We start from the raw sequence: 23154 nt of genomic DNA on the forward strand, positions 1-23154 counted from the left end.
TAGATCTTGATTTAAGGCATTGGCATGCTGTCTGATATCCAAACAGAAGATGCCTTGGACCTTTCATCGCCGGCTGCTACTTTCTTGTGGAAATCAGGTGGTGCAATACTGGCTAAACAGTATAATTTCTCCAGTGGTGTTGGGCATAGACATCCTGTGATAATGCGACATTATTTATTTATTTATTTATTTAAAACATTTATATTCCGCCCTTCTCACTGCAAAGGGAACTCAGCGGAGCACAGCATATACACGGCAAACATTCAATGCCTGGATACAATACATAAACATTAAAAAACATTTATCAAAATATTAAAATACACCATTTAAAATAACACCATTTAAAACCATCCTAGCCATCCGCATCAAATCCAATTGGCCCTGTCATCTTTCCCATTGCCGCTTCATTGCCCTGTCCCAAAAGCTTGGTCCCACAGCCAAGTTTTTACCATCCTTCTAAAGGACAGGAGGGAGGGGGCTGACCTGATCTCACCAGGAAGGGAGTTCCATAGCCGGGGAGCAATCACCGAGAAGGCCCTGTCTCTCGTTCCCACCAATCGTGCCTGTGACAATGGCGGGATGGAAAGCAGGGCCTCCCTGGAGGATCTTAATCTCCGTGATGGTTCATAGGGGGAGATGCGTTCGGACAGGTAATTTGGGCCGGAGCCGTTTAGGGCTTTCTCATTAAGAGCCACATCCACTGTTTCAATGTGGTGAGATATATTCCATACTGGGCATGTGTACTCAGCAGCAGAGTAACAAATCGCAAGGGCAGATGTCTTAACTGTATCTGATTATGATCTCCAGGTTGTGTCAGTCAGCTTTCATACGATATTGTTTCTAGCAACCACTTTTTGCTTGATATTAAGCAGTGCTTCTTGTAAGTCAGAACACAGTCAGTGTAACTCCCAGATATTTGGGTGTGCTGCAATCTCCAATGGGATTCCATCCCAGGTAATCCTAAGAGCTTGAAATCCTTGTCTGTTCTTAAGACAAAAAGCCCACATCTGTGTTTTAGGTTGATTAAGAATCAGCTAGTTTTCCCTGTAATAGGCAGTAAGAGCACCTAGAGCAGGGGTCCTCAAACGTTTTAAACAGAGACCAGGTCACAGTCCCTCAAACGGTTAGAGGGCCAGATTATAATTTCAAAAACACATGAATGAATTCCTATGCACACTGCACATATTTTATTTGTAGTGCAAAAAACACTTAAAAACAATACAACAATTAAAATGAAGAACAAATTTAACAAATACAAACTTATTTTAGTGGGAAGTGTGGGCCTGCTTTTGGCTGATGAAATAGGATTGTTGTTGTTGGTGGTGGTGTTGTGTGCTTTCAAGTCGTTTCAGACTTAGGTTGACCCTGAGAGAGGGTCAGGTAAATGACCTTGGAGGACCGTATCCAGCCGTCGGGCCGTAGTTTGAGGACCCCTGACCTAGATCTTCAGAGAGCTTCTGTTCAACTATTTCAAAGCTCCCTGCTTGAGTGATGATGGCATTGGTCAGACTCAGTAACACATTTGGAAACAATACACGGCTTCTATGTATTGATGAGGAGCCCCCGGTGGCGCAGTGAGTTAAAGCACTGAGCTACTGAGCTTGTTGATCGAAAGGTCGCAGGTTCAATTCCGGGGAGCGGCGTGAGCTTCCGCTGTTAGCCCTAGCTTCTGCCAACCTAGCAGTTCAAAAACATGCAAATGTGAGTAGATCAATAGGTACCGCTCCGGCGGGAAGGTAACAGCGCTCCATGCAGTCATGCCGGCCACATGACCTTGGAGGTGTCTACGGACAATGCTGGCTCTTCGGCTTAGAAATGGAGATGAGCACCACACCCCAGAGTCAGACATGATTGGACTTAATGTCAGGGGACTACCTTTACCTTTACCTTTTTATGTATTGATGAATAGATTTACATCCTCATACTAGTGCTTAGCTTCAACGGTTTCTGTTATTGGAGTGCATTCTCCCCATAGCAGTGGTTCTCAACCTGGAGTCCCCAGATGTTTTTGGCCTACAACTCCCAGAAAACCCAGCTACTTTGCCAGCTGTTAGGATTTCTGGAAGTTGTAGGCCAAAAACATCTGGGGACCCCAGGTTGAGAACCACTGCCCCATAGGAAAGCTTTGCTCCATGACTTCCACTAAAATGAGCTCTTCTCCACAAATAATCTGTCTTTGTTTATCTCGCCTGAGTTTTTAATCTATTTTCTTTTATCCATTACATGTAGCTCGCCCATGTTATTGTGATTGTGTTTATTGTAATTTTATATTGCTATGTTGTCTTTTGTTTTATGTAATTGCATTATTATTGTTTATTATTTACGTTTTTGGTTTTGTTTTATTTTATGTAATTGTTGTTTTGGGCTTGGACTCATGTAAGCCGCACCGAGTCCCCATCGGGGAGATGGTGCGGGGTACAAATAAAGATTATTGTTATTATTATTATTATTATTATTATTATTATTATTGTGTACATGTGCTTGATTTCTCTTGCATTCTTGTTATACATTAAATTTTTCGGCATTGGGAAGGCATTGGTAATGTCTTGGCATTGGGAAGGCATTGGCATTGAGAGAGAATTGGCAGTGTATTTTACTTTAAAAAAACATTGTGCATAAGTTGGAAAAGGAAGACTAAGGTCCTCTGCTATAAGGAAATCCTGGTGAGGTGGCAAAGATAACCGTAATAAGTTATGATATGTCGAGTTTCAGTTTCTGATGATGGGAATCCCATCTCTGACGCACACTAAAACCATTTATTGATTCAATAAAAACATTTGCTCTTAAGTAACAGCAGGCTTTGGTTTTTCTCTGCCTCCAAAGCTCACTTCTGTGCAAAAGTGCCAGGCTTTATTAGACAATCTGTAGTATTTTTCTGCCATTCCATGAGTGCATTTACACTTTAGAAAGTATGTATTTCTTTATTTATTTACCATATTTATATACCGCCTTTCTCAGCCCGAAGGCGACTCAAGGCGGTTTACAATCGGCATAATTCAGCACCCCCAACAACATAAAATACAATTAAAACATTAACATATAGTATAAACCATATAAAAACAATAAAACACAAGTCCTCAGCATCTCATTACTAAAATCATTTTCCATTCACATTGTCCAATCGTTCCGTGGATCTAAATTAGCCTGTTACACTGCATCTACGAATGCTTGCTCAAAGTGCCAGGTTTTAACTCTTTTTCGAAATGCTAGGAGGGAGGGGGCTGATCTAGGGAGGGTGTTCCATAGCCGAGGGGCCACCGCTGAGAAGGCCCTGTCTCTCGTTCCTGCCAGTTGCATCAGCGGAGGCGGCCGGACCGAGAGCAGGGCCTCCCCAGACGATCTTGGAGACCTAGATATGTATGCCGTTTGGCATTACTTTAACTGCGCTGCTCCGATGTTATAGAATCATGCTATGGAGATGTAGTTTCACAAGGTATTTTGCCTTCTCTGCCAAAGAGTGCTAGTTTTTCACCAAACTACAACTCCCATGATTTTATAGCATTGAGCCATAATAGTAAAAATTGTGTCAAGCTGTATTAACTCTGCCATATAGATGCACCCAACATTTCCCAACAGAACTCCTCCTGTGCCTTAATAGCCAAAATAGCCAGAATAAGCTGAGAACACATGAAGAAAATGGGAACAGGAGAGGGAAACTGGACATTTTTAAAGCTACTAAAAAAGGGGACAGCAGAGAATAACCAATAATCAGGAATCTCCTGGGAGCATATCCATTGAGTCCTCCATATTAGCTCACAAAGGTGGGATAACCACAAATAAAACACTATTTTTTATCTGAGAAATCATCTCTCTTGCAGTCTCTAGTTCCTCCAACGTGGCTCTGTGGTCAACCTCCATCAGAAGCTGGCCACAGAATCATACTGGAGAATCTACAAATGCCTAGAAAAATGTTATCTCTAGGAATTTCTAAGTATTCAAGCACAAATTGATGGTCATCTTCCAGCAGAGCTGACCATAGTGTGGCACTGGATGACATAAAGATTCCTAGAGAGAACATATTAATCAAAACTGTGAATAATAAAATCATCAAATGTCCAATCCGCAAATGGTGGATGTCCGATTGTCATACCATTCGCCCATGTCATGTTACATAATACTTTTATCTAACTAACACATTAGGTAGAATAATAATAATAATAATAATAATAATAATAATAATAACTTTATTTATACCCTGCCACCATTTCCCCAAAGGGACTTGGGGCGTCTTATATGAGGCCAAGCCCCTCAATACATCGATGCAAATGTACAACTATAAGAATACAACATTTTAAAATATTAAAATAAAATAAAATACAAGAAACAGTATAAATAAACACATCAGACAATATAAAATCACAATGTTTGAACATAGAAAGTTGATCAGAGTGGGCAGAGCCGGTTACAGAGATTAAAATTTTATGAACACTGGGTGAGAGAGCAATGTAATGTATCTGGACAGGGGATCTGAGGGATGAAGTAGGGTTTAATTGCACTAACAGGTAAAATAAAGTGCTTCCGGGGCATTTCTGCAGGGATTGGTCAGGTCAGGGATTATTGTTCATTCATTCATTGAAGGCACACTGGAACAGCCAAGTTTTCAGGCTCTTCCTGAAGACTGCCAGGGTGGGGGGTTGCCTAATTTCTCTGGGGAGCGAATTCCAGAGCCGAGGGGCCACCACAAAGAAGGCCCACTCCTTCGTCCCCACATGTCGCACTTGCGAAGGAGGTGGAAGCAAGAGAAGGGCCTCTCCGGAAGATCAAAGAGATCGTGTAGGTTCATAAAAGGAAAAACCTATGGCTTCATTCATTACCACTGAGAGTAAAGAAATAACGATCATAAATTTACAATTTGCTTCTCTTTCATGACATTCACAGTCTGATGCCTGAGGAAGTTGCCTCATCCTGCCTACTGGGAGGGCTGGCCCAGGAAGCCATTAATAGAGTTATCATCCCCATTCCTTTTAGGGTAGTTGCAGTTATCGTGATCTCCGGCAGCCAGTTCTGTGTGTGAACTTTCTGCATTGCGAAGAAGTTTATTCATTTCTCATTTTGTGTGTTTAAAAATGCATAACCCTGGAACTCTTTATACAAGAAAAATATGTGAGCTGTTTCGACAAATGTGCAGATAATAATAATAATAATAATAATATTAATAATAACAACAACAACACTTTATTTATGTTCTGCTCTATCTCCCTAAGATAACTGAGAGCAGATTACAACATACGCAGATAGGAAAACATTCAATGTCTTTTAAATACAGTGGAATAGCAATGACATAACAATACACAGAACAAAGGTAAAGGCTTCCCCTTTCATCTCCGGCTTTCTGGAGGCAGTGTTCAGCTCTGGCCATGGGGAGGTGCTCTTCTTCCATTTTCAAGCCGAGGAGCCTGTTGTCTGTAGACACCTCCTGGTCTTGTTTGTTGGCATGGCTGCATGGGAACCTTTATGACCTTCCCACCAAAGTGGGAATCCCACACCTTATGTGACTGTGGAGCAGAACAGACAACTTCGCATCTGTATGCTTATCCACGATGCCCTGCCTCATGTACAGAGGAAGAATTGTTGGAGGCTACAGACAATGCATCTGTATGCTTGTCCACGATGCCATGCCTCATGTACAGAGGAAGTTTTGTTGGAGGCTACAGACAATGCTTCTGTATGCTTGTCTACTATGCCTTGCCTCATGTACAGAGGAAGACTTGTTGGAGGCTACAGACAATGCATCTGTATGCTTGTCTACTATGCCCTGCCTCATGTACAGAGGAAGAATTGTTGGAGGCTACAGACAATGCATCTGTATGTTTGTCCACTATGCCCTGCCTCATGTACAGAGGAAGAATTGTTGGAGGCTACAGACAATGCATCTGTATGCTTGTCCATGATGCCCTGCCTCATGTACAGAAGAAGAATTGTTGGAGGCTTCAGACAATGCATCTGTATGCTTGTCCAGTATGCCCTGCCTCATGTACAGAGGAAGAATTGTTGGAGGCTACAGACAATGCATCTGTATGCTTGTCCACTATGCCCTGCCTCATGTACAGAGGTAGAATTGTTGGAGGCTACAGACAATGCTGTTGCCCATTTTTGGTCAAAAAATATTTAGACACCTGCATGTCTTCTATTTTTATTGGTTTTATACTAATTTATGCAATGCTTTTGATACAAAATAAATAAATAACTGAAGTGGTACCTGTTGATCTACTCGCATTGCATGTTTCCAAACTGCTAGGTTGACAGGAGCTAGGGCTAACAGTGGGAGCTCAGCCCAATCCACAGCTTCGAGCTGCCAATCTTTAGGTCAGCAAATTCAACAGTTTACCAGGTTAACCCTTTGTACCACCATGGCTAGTTACTGTATCTCCCATGTCCCTGTCCCCAATCGATTTTTTCTAAACAAGGGATCCTATAGATTGGAACAGGGATAATCCCAAAATATTGGGACAGATCCTGTGCATACCTCTTAGGAATGACTACCAAGTTTTGAAAGAGCTCTGTATATTTTGAAAAACAGTCTTTTGCCATATATATGATTTCCCTCTCTCTTTCATTGCAACTTGAAAAGTATCTGCTGCTGAATATTTCCCATTTATGTTGCATTTAGATGTTTAAAAAATCCTTTCAGAATCTGAGACATTCTTGCAACGTTGGCATCCATTCCTCTCTATATTTGGCTTTTAAGTCTTTTCCTTCCCCCTGCCTTTGTCTAGCTGGGACAGGAAAGGGAAATAAACAGCAAAGGTCTAAATTTAGTTGGTGACACAAAAGTAGAGGCTGCAGAGATAAGATGAATTTTATCCGAATACTTTTTTCCCCCTAAGATAATTCTTCGGTATTTTTTAAAATCACTTTTCTTCCCCAGAGATAATTTTACAAATCTTTTTTTGGCATTTTTGTGCAAGTCGTCATTCCCCTACCCTTAAAATGTCCCAGAATTTAGGACAAGAGTATTGTAGGAAAGATAAAGCAGCAACTAGGATGTCAGTGCAGTTATTGCGGTCCTTGGAGATCATTTGGGGTAATTTGCTGGGAAATTTGGAAGAATATTTCTACTCAAGTTTAGAGTTTTGTTGCTCTATATGTTCCAGAAGCTATGGAGAATTGTTAACTATACTTTCTACTGGGTCAAATATTAAAATATCAGTGCAGATCTATTTCAGAACAATCATGTTTCCATCTTCCAAACTCTGGTCAGGGGTTTGCTCCTTCTCTTTAAGGTAAAGGTAAAGGTTGTTCCCTGACATTAAGTCCAGTCGTGTCTGACTCTGGGAGTTGGTGCTCATCTCCATTTCTAAGCCAAAGAGCCAGCGTTGTCCATAGACACCTCCAAGGTTTTGTTGTTGTTGTTTTTTTGTTGTGTCAGGAGCAAGTCGCTTCTGGTGTGAGAGAATTGGCTGTCTGCAAGGGTGTTGCTCAGTGATTTGATGTTTTTATCATCCTTGTGGGAAGCTTCTCTCATGTTCCCGCATGAGGAGCTGGAGCTGATAGAGGGAACTCATCCGCCTCTCCCCGGATTCGAACCTGCGACCTGTTGGTCTTCCAAGCTCATGTGGCCGACATGACTGCATGGAGCACCGTTACCTTCCCGCTGGAGCAGTACCTATTGATCTACTCACATTTGCATGTTTTCGAACTGCTAGGTTGGCAGAAGCTAGGGCTGACAGCCAGGCCCGTAGCCAGGATTTCGATTGGGGGGGGGGGGGGGGGCTGAGTTTGTTTCGGGGGGGCTGAGTCTGAGTGAAAGAGGGTCTACCCTAGCAAACCTTTTGTATCGTTACCCCAATACCCCATATATATGGGATATATTGAGCAGTGTGATCAGATCATGATATGAATAAACATAACAGTTTAAATAATGCACCTATAAGGCCTTTTCGCGAATCACCATGAGAATTTCGGGGGGGGGGGGCTGAAGCCCCCCCAGCCCTCCCCAGCCCCCCCCCCCCCCAACCACATGCCTGCTGACAGCAGAAGCTTATGCCACTCCCTGGAATCGAACCTGTAACCTTTTGGTCAACAAGCTCAGCTGCTCAGTGCTTTAACCCATTGTGCCACCGAGGGCTCCCGGTGTTCCCTTTATTAGTAACTTATCTTTCCCCTAATTTCCTCTAAACATAAACCCCTTCTACACTGCCAGATAATCCAAGTTATCAAAACAGATAATCCACATTATCTGCTTTGAACTGGATTATCTTAGTCTTCACTGCCATATAATCCAATTCAATTCAGATAATCTGGCTTTTATATGGCAGTGTAGAAGGGGCCATAGTTTACTGTAATTTCCAAACTGGGTGAAATGGCTCTCGAGCCATTTGTTTGAAGGCAATTTGAATTAGAACCAACTGTACTTTCTCTACCGTGGCCTATGAATGTATAGAGAAAAATGGGATATAAATATTGTAAATATGGTAAAAGGGAGACACTTTCCTTGATGATAGAATTTATTCAGAGTACTGGCTTTAGCCTATAAAGCCCTAAACAGTTCTGGCCCAATTTACCTGTCCAAACGCATCTCCCCTTATGAACCATCTAGGACCTTAAGATCATCCAGGGAGGCCCTGCTCTCGATCCCGCCTTCATCACAAGTGCAGTTAGTGGGGACAAGAGACAGGGCCTTCTCAGTGGTGGCCCCTCGGCTATGGAATGCTCTTCCTAGGGATATTATATCAGCCATTTGGGGGGGGGTAATCTTACTTCTGAAGAAAGAGGAAAGACTCCGCAGGTCATTATTTATCATTATAAATTGAATATCCATTATCAAAAATGTTTGGGACTAGAAGTATTTTGGATTTTGCGATTTCTCTATTTGCACACTCATACATACTGGAATATCTTGGACATGGGACTCAAGAATTCACATGAAATTAATGTGTATATTTCATATATACATTATAAATATACCTTAAAGGTAATTTTATATATTATTGTTAAATAACGTGCCTGAAAAAAAGTTTGTGTACATCAAACCATCAGAAACCAAAGGTGCTACTATTTCAGCCTCGTATACAGACAATTGGAGATTTTGGAGTATTTCAGATTTAGGAATTCGGGATAAGGAATACTCAATCTGTTTTATAGAAAATCATTTTGGTAATCATTAGCCACTGAAGAAGACAAATAATATCTGAGCATATTTGCCTTGTAAAGCCGTTTCTCCTTACAATTTCCTCCTTTGTTGCTACTGGGAAATACGTAAAACACATTTATATCCGGCAGTCTATGGATATAATGCTTTGTACTGGCATTTCTAAATTTATAACTGTTCCACTTACGGTAAATTATTTTAGATTTATGTGGGATTTTTTTTCCTGTTCCACTGACAAACACTATATAAACCATGGTTTCATAATGAACAATATCTATTTACTTACTTTCTTTAGTTTTGTTTTCATTGACTGGTGGCAGATCTTTAGCCTGATTCAGCAGTGCTATGCTTATGTGTTTAGCACTGTTTCCAGTTCTTATCCAACATATTCATAATTTGTAGGTCTTCAAGCTTTACAAAAGGAAATTTAACTACTGCTGCCCACTAGGCTTGGGTGATCAAGAAAAAAATTGGTTCTAAACTTATTTCGTATCTAGGGAGCTCCCGCGTTTCTAATCTGATAGGATTTCCAAAATTTCCAATTTTAAAATTTCGATATTTATGAAATTTTGTAAATATACGAATCGATTCGTTAATGGCGGACACGATTGCGCAATACACGCAATACACAAAAAAACCCCTCCAAACAGGACAGGGGGAACTTCTGAAGCTTCCCTCTCCTTCTGTTGTTGACTGTTGGTGATAAAACTAACAACTAACCAAAACCAAACTCCAGTCTTTAAAATGCTTTAAAATGGCTTGTATTAGCCCAGCTAAATGTCTTCTTCCTGGCCCAACAGTTTAATATTATTATTATTATTATTATTATTATTATTATTTGTGACGATGTGTAAATTTTATTCCTTTGGTTATGTGTAGTTTGGACAGTAGTTTAGGGATGGTAAGTATGGGAGATTATGTTTTGTTGGAGATGGTGGCTTGGCATTGTTTTTAAAAGTCAGTCAGTACGCCGGTGAGCTACTGAGAGGACTGAGTCTCTGGGTGGAGATTCAGGGAATGTGTCTGTAGTCGGTGTGCTATAGGAAAGACTGAATCTCAGGGTGGGGATTCAGGGAATCAATTGGTGACCAAAGTAGTTGCAGAGAAGGACCCGGTAGTGGGAGAGCTACAGGGGGTTGTTGATTCTAAATTAAGAATCAAGGTTTGGCTGGGTTTAAGCCTGCTGTGCCTGCTGTGAAACGTTTTGAAGTCTGTGCCTGAGATTACTCATGAAACCTTTCCAATGTAACCATCAAGATTTGTGCCTCTTTTGAAGAAACAGTTAAACATGTTATACTCCTATTAAAATAAACTTGTTACTGTTCTCCTCAAGCCTTGCCTGATACAGTTTCTCCTAAGTTGAACAGCCTGCAATAGTAAAGTCAAGCCAGGAAAGTAAACGCTACGCTATCAAATAAATAAAGCCTTCTGTAATTAACAGTCCCTTTATAAAATAGCTCCTAGGTTGATATTGATCGTTGCCTGGCTTCCCTCATAGATTAGGTGGCAGTGGGTGTTTTACCACTCGCACCTTCACATTTGGTGGCATTCGGTGGCATTAAAACGGTCTTCTTCACATTATTATTATTAAGAATGGATGGCCATCTGTCGGGGGTGCTTTAATTTGATATTCCCAGCAACTTAATTTGGAAATGATGTGAAGGCATACAATAAAACAACAGCAACATGGACAACAGGTTTTCACCAAGGGAATGTGGATCCCATCATCAAGGAACCTTTCAGATTTCACATCTCAGTTATAACAACCCTTGTGTAACTCCTTTTGTGTTGCATAGAAGAAGAATCCTAAAACCTGCAAACCCATGGAACCCAATACCCTTCTATAACTTTGGCATAGACTCCAACGTGATGCCCCTTCTTCTTCTCTAGACTGAGTTGCATAACTTGGTATCTATTTGTGTGTTCAACTCATAGTAGAGGCCTGTATCCAATAATAAAACCCACACTTCCCCATTTGAAGCCAGTCTGAGAGACGCTGCATGTACATCTTCTGTTGTAACATCTTTCCATTTAACTCATAGTAGACACAAAATATCTGTTTTTCTACTGACTAGGCAAATACTGCTCTTGAAGAATCTGTACTTCAGCTCTTAAACTTTGGCCACATTTTGACCTTCTCTCCATCCTATATTATTTTTCTAGTATTCTCAGTCAGATTGTAATTAGGTTCTTGTGGGTTTTTTCGGGCTATAGAGCCATGTTCTAGAGGCATTTCTCCTGACGTTTCGCCTGCATCTATGGCAAGCATCCTCAGAGGTAGTGAGGTCTGTTGGAGTTAGGACAATGGGTTTATTATATATCTGTGGAATGATTGCGGTGGGGCAAAGAGCTCTTCCCTGCTGCAGTTAGGTGTGAATGTTTCAACTGATCACCTTCATTAGCATTTGAAGGCCTGCCTGAGCCTGGGAAAATTTCTTGCTGGGAGGTGTTAATCTGTGCCTGGTTGTTTCCTCTCTGTTGTTTTGCTGTTGTAATTTTAGAGTTTTTTAATACTGGTAGCCAGATTTTGTTCATTTTCATGGTCTCTTCCTTTCTGTTGAAATTGTCCACATGCTTGTGGATTTCAATGGCTTCTTTGTGTATCTGACATGGTGGTTGTTGGTGTGGTCCAGCATTTCTGTGTTCTCAAATAATATGCTGTGTCCAGGCTGGTTCATCAGGTGCTCTGCTATGCCTGACTTCTCTGGTTGAAGTAGTCTGCAGTGCCTTTCTTGTTCCTTGATTCGTGTTTGGGCAATGCTGCGTTTGGTGGTCCCTATGTAGACTTGTCCAGAGCTGCATGGTATACGGTAGACTCCTGCAGAGGTGAGAGGATCCCTCTTGTCCTTTGCTGAACGTAGCATTTGTGGGAACATGAAAGGCACTGCAGACTGCTTCAACCAGAGAAGTCAGCCATAGCAGAGCACCTGATGAACCAGCCTGGACACAGCATATTATTTGAGAACACAGAAATGCTGGACCACTCTCACAACCACCATGTCAGACTGCACAGAGAAGCCATTGAAATACACAAGCATGTGGACAATTTCAACAGAAAGGAAGAGACCATGAAAATGAACAAAATCTGGCTACCAGTATTAGAAAACTCTAAAATTACAACAGCAAAACAACAGAGAGGAAACAACTAGGCACAGATTAACACCTCCCAGCAAGAGATTTTCCCAGGCTCAGGCAGGCCTTCAAATGCTAATGAAGGTGATCAGTTGAAACATTCACATCTAACTGCAGCAGGGAAGAGCTCCTTGCCCCACCCCAGCCATTCCGCAGATATATAAACCCATTGTCCTAATTCCAACAGACCTCACTACCTCTGAGGATGCTTGCCATAGATGCAGGCGAAACGTCAGGAGAAATGCCTCTAGAACATGGCTCTATAGCCCGAAAAAAACCCACAAGAACCTAGTGATTCCAACCATGAAAGCCTTCGACAATACAGATTGTAATTATTTTAAACTATCATGTTGGCTCTTGTTAGTATTATTTTCCGCACTTATTCACTATCAGACTTTTCTATCATTCCAAATACTTTTCCCTTCCGCTTGTCATCAGTATATAGATGTATGCAGGCATGTAGCCGGGGGGGGGGGGGGGGGGGGGGGGGCTTGAGGGGCTTCAGCCCCCCCCCCCCCCCCCCACGAAAAGGCCTTACTGGTGCATTATTTAAACTGTTATGTTTATTCATATCATGATCTGATCACCATGCTCAATATATCCCATATGCATGGGGGTATTGGGGTAATGATACAAAAGGTTTGCTAGGGTAGACCCTCTTTCACTCAGACTCACCCCCCCCCCGAAACTCAGCCCCCCCTGAACCCCCCCCCCCGAAAATTTTTTAGCCCCCCCCCCCTCCTGAAACGAAATCCTGGCTACGGGCCTGGATGTATGGATAGGATTTATGTCTGCTTATAGCTCTCTAGCAATCTGTGTAAATCTGTGTCTAAATGTATATGGCTTAACAATACTTGGGCCTTGAATAGCTATTAATATGGTAGCCACCCTAACAAACATTTGGGACCATAAGTCTAACCAGCATGTTTTCTGTCTTCTTTTTGAAATCAAAACTTTATTGATTAGATTTCTGTTCAACTTTTATCTAGTCGTTTCTATTCATTTCTCTTTATATCTCTTTCAATCAAACAGCTCAGGTGTACATATTACTTCCACCATTTTTATTTTCACAATAGCATGGTGTTGTCATTCATTCGTTCAGTCGTTTCCGACTCTTCGTGACTTCACGGACCAGACCACGCCAGAGCTCCCTGTCGGTCGTCACCACCCCCAGCTCCTTCAAGGTCAATCCAGTCACTTCAAGGATACCATCCATCCATCTTGCCCTTGGTCGGCCCCTCTTCCTTTTTCCTTCCATTTTCCCCAGCATCATTCTCTTCTCTAAGCTTTCCTTTCTTTTCATGATGTGGCCAAAGTACTTCATCTTGGCCTCTACTATTCTTCTTTCCAATGAGCAGTCAGGCTTTATTTCTTGAAGTATGGGCTGGTTGGATCTTCTCGCTGTCCAAGGCACTCTCAGAACTTTCCTCCAGCACCACAGTTCAAAAGCATCTATCTAACATAGTCTTAGCCATTGATTTTAATTTGAACCCATGGTCACCCAGTCTTAGTCCAGTGCTATTACCATTTCACTGTGATGGTTGGATCCAAATTTGCAATTTAGCTCATACACAATGACTTTTGTTGCTTTTCTTCTCATTCTTTTTAATATTAGGAAAGTTCTTTCTTCTCTCTTGCAGAATATAGTCTCAGTCACTATTCTTCTGTTTATATGAGTGGCCTTAGACTTCCTGCTCAGGTTGTAAGTTTTTTATTTATCGTGTCAGGAGTGAACCAAAACAGTTATATTGCATTAAAAATAAACAAGCAAACAAATAAAACACAAAGTTTGCAGACTTGGTATTCTATTAAATGTCCTTTGACCAGTAGCTGGCCACTTGGAGTGCCTCTGGTGTTGGTGAAAAAAGGTCCTCCATTGTGCATGTGGCAGGGCTCAGGTTGCATTGCAGCAGGTGGTCTGTGGTTTGCTCTTCTCCACACTCGTCTGTCATGGATTCCACTTTGTAGTCCCATTTCTTAAGGTTGGCTCTGCATCTCGTTGTGCCAGAGCGTAGTCTGTTCAGCGCCTTCCAAGTCGCCTAGTTTTCTGTGTGCCCAGGAGGGAATCTCTCATTTGGTATCAGCCATTGATTGAGGTTCTGGGTTTGAGCCTGCCACTTTTGGACTCTCACTTGCTGAGGTGTTCCAGCGAGTGTCTCCGTAGATCTTAAAAAACTGTTTCTTGATTTAAGTCGTTGGCATGTTGGCTGATACCCAAACAGGGAGTGGGCCGGAGATGTCACTGCCTTGGTCCTTTCACTATTGATTGCTACTCCCCGGCAGATGTCAGGTGGTGCAATACCGGCTAAACAGTGTAATTTCTCCAGTGGTGTTGGCCATGACACCTCGTGATAATGCGGCATGTCTCATTAAGAGCTACATCTACTGTTTTAGCATGGTGAGATGTGTTCCACACTGGGCATGCATACTCAGCAGCAGAGTAGCATAGCGCAAGGGCAGATGTCTTCACTGTATCTGGTTGTGATCCCCAGGTTGTGCCAGTCAGCTTTCGTATGATATTGTTTCTAGCGCCCACTTTTTGCTTGATATTCAGGCAGTGCTTCTTGTAGGTCAGAGAACAGTCCAGGGTAACTCCCGGGTATTTGAGTGCGCTACAATGCTCCAGTGGGATTCCTTCCCAGGTAATCCTCAGAGCTCAGAATGCTTGTTGTACATGAAGTAGGCAAATTCTTACCAGTATAAATACAATTCATAAATAAGAAGAACTATACCTGTATTGGGATTAATAGAAGAAATGCAAAATTGTAAAAGGAAGGAAGGGGTTTAAAAAAACCAGAAGCCAAGTTAAAAAAAGTTTCTTTAGCCAATTGTATGCCACAAATATAGACATATCTGGCTACTGAAAAGAATCTTAGGACTGATTTCTCTTCTACTTCATCTTTACGTTATACTGTATTTACTCAAGCTTTATTTCGTCACTGTGGCTTAAATGTTTACAGTTGATTGATGGCAACTAACCAGAAAAACTGGCCTGAGCTGTTCCCAAGTCTCTTAAACTAGTAGATGAAGCTGTGTATGGTATGGCTAAAAAAATTCTGATTATTATTATTATTACTACTACTATTACTAGCCATCCCCTGCCACACGTTGCTGTGGCCCAGACTGATGATCTGGAACATAAAGTAATGAGTAAGTGTTCGTTTCTAATATATGTAATTTCTTTATACTTATGGTTAAACAATATTTTTGATTCCTTGTCAGTGTTGATATGGAGGTTGTCTGGTTTGCCTGCTCTGGAATATACAACATATAATTGTCCTTCTTTAGGGGTCCCTTTCAAATCTATGATAATTTATCTCTCTGTGTGTGAATCATATATATCTATCTATATCTATGGCTGGATGGCTCTTTGTCAGGGGGGCTTTAATTACGTTTTCTTGCCTTGGTGAAGGGAGTTGGACTGGATGGCCTTAAATATTTTCTGTTGGCCATGGGGATTCTGTGTGGGAAGTTTGCCCCAATTCTGTCATTCGTGGGTTTCAGAATGTTCTTTGATTGTAGGTAAACTATAAATCCCAGTAACTACAACTCCTAAATGTCAAGGTCTGTTTTCCACAAACTCCATCTGTGTTCATATTTGGACATATGGAATATTCATCCAAATTTGGTCCAGATCCATCATTGTTTGAGTCCATAGCGCTCTCTGGATGTAGGTGAACTACAACTCCCAAACTCAAGGTCAATGCCCATCAAAACCTTCTAGTGTTTTCTTTTCATAATGGGAGTCCTGTGTGCCACGTGTCAATTCCATCATTGGTGGAGCTCAGAATGCTCTTTGATTGTAGGTGAACTATAAATCCCAGCAACTACAACTCCCAAATGACAAAATCATCTTTGAGTGATGGTCACTCCTCGGGTTAGTAGGTGTCTTGTGGCCAAATTTGGTGGTAATTCATCCAGTAATTTTTGAGTTATGTTAATCCCACAAACGAACATTACATTTTTATTTATATAGATTATTATGTTTATTCATATCTCGCTTTCTCTCTCCATACAGAGACTCAAAGCAGCTCACAACTAAAAGCATTGCAATACAGCTTCACATATACAAATATACAAGTATTAAAGCAGTTTAACACCCCAGCGGTGTTTGTTTTGCTGTCTGTGCCCCTGTTCAGAAGATTTCCCTTCACTTTCTGTCCCTGCGATAATTGGATTTTGAAAAAAAATGTTGTTGTGGATGCAAGGATTAGCAATAAGTTTCAGCAAGGACATCTTTTCCCCATAATAATTCTTCCAAGAATTAATTTCTCTTCCGAGAAATAGATTTCTCTCACTTCTTGTTGTCTCCCCCCCCCCCCCCCGTTCTTAACTATGAGTTGTTTGTAACTCAAGAACTGCCTGTATCTAAATAACCACTCTTCTTTATTCGTCCCATAGCCGCATGAGGAAGCAACCCCAGATCCCGTGTATGTGAATCTACAGGAACTTCGTTTGGAACAGAGTGCTGCTATTACCAGCAATGCTGAATCTGCACCCCAGCCACACTTCAGCAGTCCCCTGAGCAACTGGGAGACCCACACGGACACAGAAAGTGGTCAACTGTTCTATTACAACCCAGAGACTGGCCAAACTACTTGGGACTCTCCGTTTGACACCTCTGTGAACAGCCCAAATCCCACCCAAACACCCTCACCTTTGCTCACTCTGAGTCCTTCCACGCCTGCGGAGTGGGGCCAGTATGTAGATGAAGCCAGCGGACAGGTGTTCTTCTACAACACGGCTACAGGCGAATCATCGTGGGATGCGCCCCAAGTGAATGAAACGCCTGACTACCCAGAGATGCAGCCTGCATTTCCCTCCTACAGCCCTGCGCCTCAGAGGGTAAAAGAAGGGAAGACGTTTACTGGGTATTGGAGTGTGAGGGGTAAATATTGGGGGGAAGGTGGTCCATGCAGGGCTTGTCCAGTCCGAGGAGCTGAGGATGGCTTACTTACTTACTTAGGTGATCCCTCGTAGTGATGGTCCTCCAAGTGTAGTATCCTGGTGGTGGGTCCATAGGTGACTGTGGAGCCCTATTCTTGATCTGCATCTTATCCCACAGTGAGGGCATTGGCTTCCAGGTGGAAGGTTATCCCGGTTGGCGTTGGCTTGACATACCTTCCTCTTAGCACATTTTTCTCTTTCACCCTCCATTCGTGCCTCATAGAATCATAGAATCAGAGTTGGAAGAGACGTCATGGGCCATCCAGTCCAACCCCCTGCCAAGAAGCAGGAATATTGCATTCAAATCACCCCTGACAGATGGCCATCCAGCCACTGTTTAAAAGCTTCCAAAGAAGGAGCCTCCACCACACTCCGGGGCAGAGAGTTCCACTGCTGAACGGCTCTCACAATCAGGAAGTTCTTCCTCGTGTTCAGATGGAATCTCCTCTCTTGTAGTTTGAAGCCATTGTTCCGCGTCCTAGTCTCCAGGGAAGTTGAAAACAAGCTTGCTCCCTCCTTCCTGTGGCTTCCTCTCACATATTTATACATGGCTATCATATCCCCTCTCAGCCTTCTCTTCTTCAGGCTAAACATGCCCAGCTCCTTAAGCCGCTCCTCATAGGGCTTGTTCTCCAGACCTTTTATCATTTTAGTCGCTCTCCTCTGGACACATTCCAGCTTGTCAATATCTCTCTTGAATTGTGGGGCCCAGAACTGGACACAATATTCCAGATGTGGTCTAACCAAAACAGAATAGAGGGGTAGCATTACTTCCCTAGATCGAGACACTATGCTCCTATTGATGCAGGCCAAAATCCCATTGGCTTTTTTTGCCGCCACATCACATTGTTGGCTCATGTTTAACTTGTTGTCCACGAGGACTCCAAGATCTTTTTCACACGTACTGCTCTCGAGCCAGGCATCCCCCATTTTGTATCTTTGCATTTCGTTTTTCCTGCCAAAGCCTCTTCAAACTCCACAGCACTGCTGGTCACAGCTGACCTCCAACTGGAGCACTCAAGGGCCAGGGCTTCCCAGTTCTCAGTGTCTATGCCACAGTTTTTAAGGTTGGCTTTGAGCCCGTCTTTAAATCTCTTTTCCTGTCCTCCAACATTCCATTTTCCATTCTTGAGTTTAGAATAGAGCAACGATTTTGAGAGATGATGGTCGGGCATCCGGACAACATGGCCAGTCCAGCGGAGTTGATGGCAGAGGACCATCGATTCAATACTGGTGGTCTTTGCTTCTTCCAGCATGCTGACATTTGTCTGCTTGTCTTCCCAAGAGATTTGCAGGATTTTTTGGAGACAGCGCTGATAGAATTGTTCCAGGAGTGGCATGTGACATCTGTCGACTGTCCACATATCACAGGCATATAGCAGGGTTGGGAGGACAATAGCTTTATAAACAAGCACCTTGGTATCCTTACGGATGTCCTGGTCCTCAAACACTCTGTGCTTCATTTGGAAAAATGTTGCACTTGCAGAGCTCAGGCGGTGTTGAATTTCAGTGTCAGCGTTGACTTTTGAGGATGACATACATCCAAAGATAAGGGGCCTTTTCACTCTACTCAGTTATCACACTGTGATCCCGCACTGTGATCCTATTCAACTGCTGTGGTTCCTTATCCTGGGATTTAGAGTTTGATGAGACATTCCGTCTGCTTAGCTGAGAATTGTGCTCGAAAGCAGACTAGTAGCCATTTGTGAGAAAAAGGTACGTTATACATTTTCTGGTGAACAGGGCCTTGGCATGTTTCTGTGGTTTGAACTGCATATTTTGATTTGTTGAAGTTCTGATGTTGTAAAAGGGATATATTCTGGGGTCTGATAGATGCCACCATATCTGCATTTTTGGCCTTAGAAGCAAAGCAGTAGGGTTGGAAAGCTGAGTAGACAATGTTCTTGGAATATTATTTTAGAACTTTTTTTATCTGCATTCTTTACATAGCGATAGAAGAGCCCCTCCAGAGATTGATGAAGTAATACTTCTTCATGCCTACCCATTGGTTGGAGTTGATGAGAACTGAAGTTCAGGACTCTCTTGGGCAGGCATGGGCAAACTTTGACCTTCTAGGTGTTTTAGACTTCAACTCCCAGAAATCCCAACCAACTATTGGCTATTAGTCCAAAACACCTGAAGGGACGAAGTTTGCCCACATCTACTCTAGGGGATCTCAAGTACCAGATCCTTGTACTAAGGAATTTAACCCTCCCTCTAATTTTTAAGAGAAGACAGCCATGGTGTGTTTATGTGTGTATAGTTGTCCCTCCACATTTATGGTTTTGACTTTTACGGACTTGATTATTCACGGATTTGATTAAAAAGTCCTCTAGTGTGACTCTAGAGTCCACTTCCTCCAGTCATACTGGAGACCCTAGAGCAGTGGTTCTCAACCTGTGGGTCCCCAGATGTTTTGGTCTTCAACTCCCAGAAATCATAACAGCTGGTAAACTGTCTGGGATTTCTGGGTGTTGTAGGCCAAAACACCTGGGGACCCACAAGTTGAGAACCACTGCCCTAGAGATTTCTAGAGAGAACACCTCTATGTCCATATGTAAATAATTACAATGTATTTCTGTTTGAAATCATCAGCCCCCGACTCCTGAAACTGACTACCCCAACCTTTCTCCCGATGAACTTGAACACTACCCAGAAGAAGATTACTCGCCGGTTGGCTCTTACAAGCATCTGGATGTCCCTCCACCGTATTCAGAGTGGACCTCCTATGGCAACCAAGAGAGGATGGTGTTTGATGGCAACCATTATGCCACAGACACGGTAAGGAGCAGTGCATACAAAGGCATCAATTCTGCCATGGGGCAAGGTGGCATATTTGTTGTTTTTGTGTGTTTTCTATTGGGTTTTCTTGACAAGATTTGTTCAGAGGAGGTTGTCTTTGCCTCCTTCTGAGACTGAGTGTGTCTTGCCCAGTCTCACCCATTGGGCAGAGGCGGTCCTAGGTAAAAAAATTCAGTGGTAAGCAAACTGTATTGTGGCTATTTTGCCCCCCCCCCCCCCCCACCAATCACTGATATTACTGATATATATTTTCTGTTCGTCGTGAGAGTTCTGTGTGCCATATTTGGTTCAATTCCATCATTGGTGGAGTTCAGAATTCTCTTTGATTGTAGGTGAACTATACATCCCAGTAACTACAACTCGCATATGTCAAGGTCTATTTTCCCCCAAGAGCGCCTCAAGAGCGCCCCTGGGCAAAATCAACTATACTGCAGATGCTTATTTTGCGTAAAGGGTTGAGCCGCCCCTGCCATTGGGTTTCTGTATCTGAGAGGGGATTCAGAACTTGGTCTACAAAGTCATAGTCCAATGCTCAAAGCACTGCACCTCACTGCCATGTTTAGGATGACATTAGATTATATCAAATTCACATCTACTGAAGCGAGACTACTGTACAAAGGAGTCCTGTTTCAATTATTCGGCTGAAATTTTTCAAATGTTGTTATTCTTTTTCTCCCCACTTCCCAAAGCAATGTAAAGTGGCAGCATTATAAAATTTAATTACTTTTGGATCAGAGATGGGTGAACTAGACAAACAACATTCCCAAAATTTGAAATTGTGTGATCTTCACTATTAGCCAAAACCAGCAGGTATGTGTTGGCTGAAGGGAGGGCTCTTTGGGACATTAATGGAGTTTCAGAAAATATCAGTACACAGTCACTGAATGATTGTGTACACAAAATATTATTTTTAAGGGATCAGCCAACCCAACTGACCAGTGCAAGTAGTGGGGTATATTTGCTGCTTCTTTTGATTTGACATGCTTCTATATTTTAGAGTTATGTGTGACACATAAATTCAAGATAAAGATTCTTCTGTTAGTCTTGAGTTTAACACTTGATAGGAAGTGTGGCTTGAGAAGTTTTAAAGTTCCATCTTTCTCATAAGTCACACGAGCTTATCCATTTGATGGAGGAGTAGCCTCTTGGGATAAAGTAAACCTATCACTGCCACCACCCACTTGTGTCAAACATTGATTATAGTACTGTACCTGGGACTTGAGAGATCCACTTCTCATTCCCACTGAGTCATGATACTCATTGTGTGACATTGGGGTGGTCTCTCTTTGAGCTTGACCTACCTTCCAGAATTTTAGGACCCTTCTGCACAGCCCTATATCCCAGAATATCAAGGCAGAAATCCCACAATATCTGCTTTGAACTGAATTATCTGAGTCCACACTCAGATAATGTGGGGTTTTCTGCCTTAATCTTCTGTGTGGAAGCACCCTTAGTGGGCATAAAGTATGGAGGATGTGAGCCACACATATCACCTTGAGCTCATTGGAGTAAGGTGGGGGGTTGCATGATGAATGGAGCCCCCGGTGGCGCAGTGGGTTAAATCCCTGTGCTGGAAGGACTGAAGACTGACAGGTTGCAGGTTCGAATCCAGAAAGAGCACGAATGAGCTCCCTCTATCAGCTTCAGCTCCTCATGTGGGAACATGAGAGAAGCCTCCGAAATCCGGGCATCCCCTGGGCAATGTCCTTGCAGATGGCCAATTCTCTCACACCAGAAGCGACTTGCAGTTTCTCAAGTCACTCCTGACACGACAAAAAAAAAGCATGATGAATGAATAGAACATCATATGAGGCAGGAGTTTAGGCATGAGGGGTCAATTCGTAGCCTGAGTGCCCTTCTAGTTTCTTCCATGCTGACTGTGCTGAACCAATACTTTTACCCAGGTGAATGTGTCTGGACATCATCACAGCACCAGCAGTGGTTCCAGCCTGGACAGCAGTCCTTTTGTGAACTGGTCACCCATCTCAGCAGCTTTTTCTGGTTTGAAGGAAGAACAGGTAAGCAAATACTTGAATTATCTCAGAATGATGAGATGAATCTGAACTGGAACTTCCATGTCCTTACCAATATTTTTATTTATTTATTTACAACATTTATATGCCGCCCTTCTCACCCGAAGGGGACTCAGAGCAGCTTACAAGTAAAAAAGAAATACAATATATTATTAATATCATAGCACAATATTAATATTATATATTACATTGTACTATAACATTATACTTGTTGTGACTCAGCTTGACTCTGAGTCTGAAGCTGAGCTCAGTGGGCCTTCTGAGCCAGAATTCCTACAGGATGATGAAGAGGCTGATGGGTTACAGATTTCTGTACATTCTTCAGACAGGGCTGACGGTGGGGCTGCTGAAGGAGAAACAGCAAGTCAGTTCCCCGGGGAAAGGAATGTTAGTGAGACTGATAATGAGAGTGATCAGTCTCACACGGCCAGGTGGAGACGTCTTTTCCTCCCCATAGTTATCCGGTCCAGCTGGGCCAAGATAAGAGGTTACATAGCCTTGAAGATAATGAATTAATGAGTAGGCAAGATCGTCTGCAATTAAGGCTCCGGAGAAGCACTGGCTTGGCAAGCAAGCGAGAAGCCAAGGGGGCCAAGGGTCAACGCAATGTGTTCATGTCTGCAAAGGATATTTGGCCTTCTAGCTGACAAGCAGGGCCTGTCAGTCCAACGTAGCTCTTTCCATGCAAACTTCTGTGGATTAACTTTGGCTTTTAGCAGCACGCTTCTGGCTTCCTGAGTCTGGGATTTGGGCCTTGTTCTCAACTGTTTTCCATGGACTCTTGCTTGACCACTGCTAAAGGATTATGCATCATGTTTTTGTCTTTGGATCTTGGGAACTTTGTCTTTCCATTTAAGCCTTTGTCCTGCTTATGGAATTTTTGCATTTCTTATACTTTGTTTTGATTTTGCCTTTTTCTCTCAATAAACTACAAAACCTGCAGCTTTGGTGTGGTGGTGTCTGGAGCAAGGTGAAAGCTACCCTGAGTTGCAACAATACTGTAATATTATTAGTAATATTACATTTAATATAAAACATATAATTATAATATCCTTTTATTTTTAGTAGTAGTATATTGTATTACATTATAATATTATCAATATTATATTATATTATATTATATTATATTATATTATAAGCACAGTGCAG

At 42.4% G+C, this 23154-nt stretch overlaps 1 protein-coding gene across 3 annotated transcripts in view; it reads left to right on the forward strand.

The window, feature by feature from the left end:
• ARHGAP27 (Rho GTPase activating protein 27) overlaps positions 1–23154 on the forward strand; it is a 117457-nt gene that overhangs the window by 65962 nt on the left and 28341 nt on the right. For all 3 annotated transcript variants that reach the window (XM_067470092.1, XM_060781236.2, XM_067470093.1), the window contains exons 3-5: positions 16625–17068; positions 19766–19951; positions 21877–21990. In XM_067470092.1, the coding sequence (XP_067326193.1) occupies positions 16625–17068; positions 19766–19951; positions 21877–21990 (744 nt within the window). The remainder of the gene's footprint in view (positions 1–16624; positions 17069–19765; positions 19952–21876; positions 21991–23154) is intronic.

The sequence above is a fragment of the Anolis sagrei genome, chromosome 6 (assembly GCF_037176765.1).
Source record: "Anolis sagrei isolate rAnoSag1 chromosome 6, rAnoSag1.mat, whole genome shotgun sequence".
Classification (NCBI taxonomy): Eukaryota; Metazoa; Chordata; class Lepidosauria; order Squamata; family Dactyloidae; genus Anolis; species Anolis sagrei.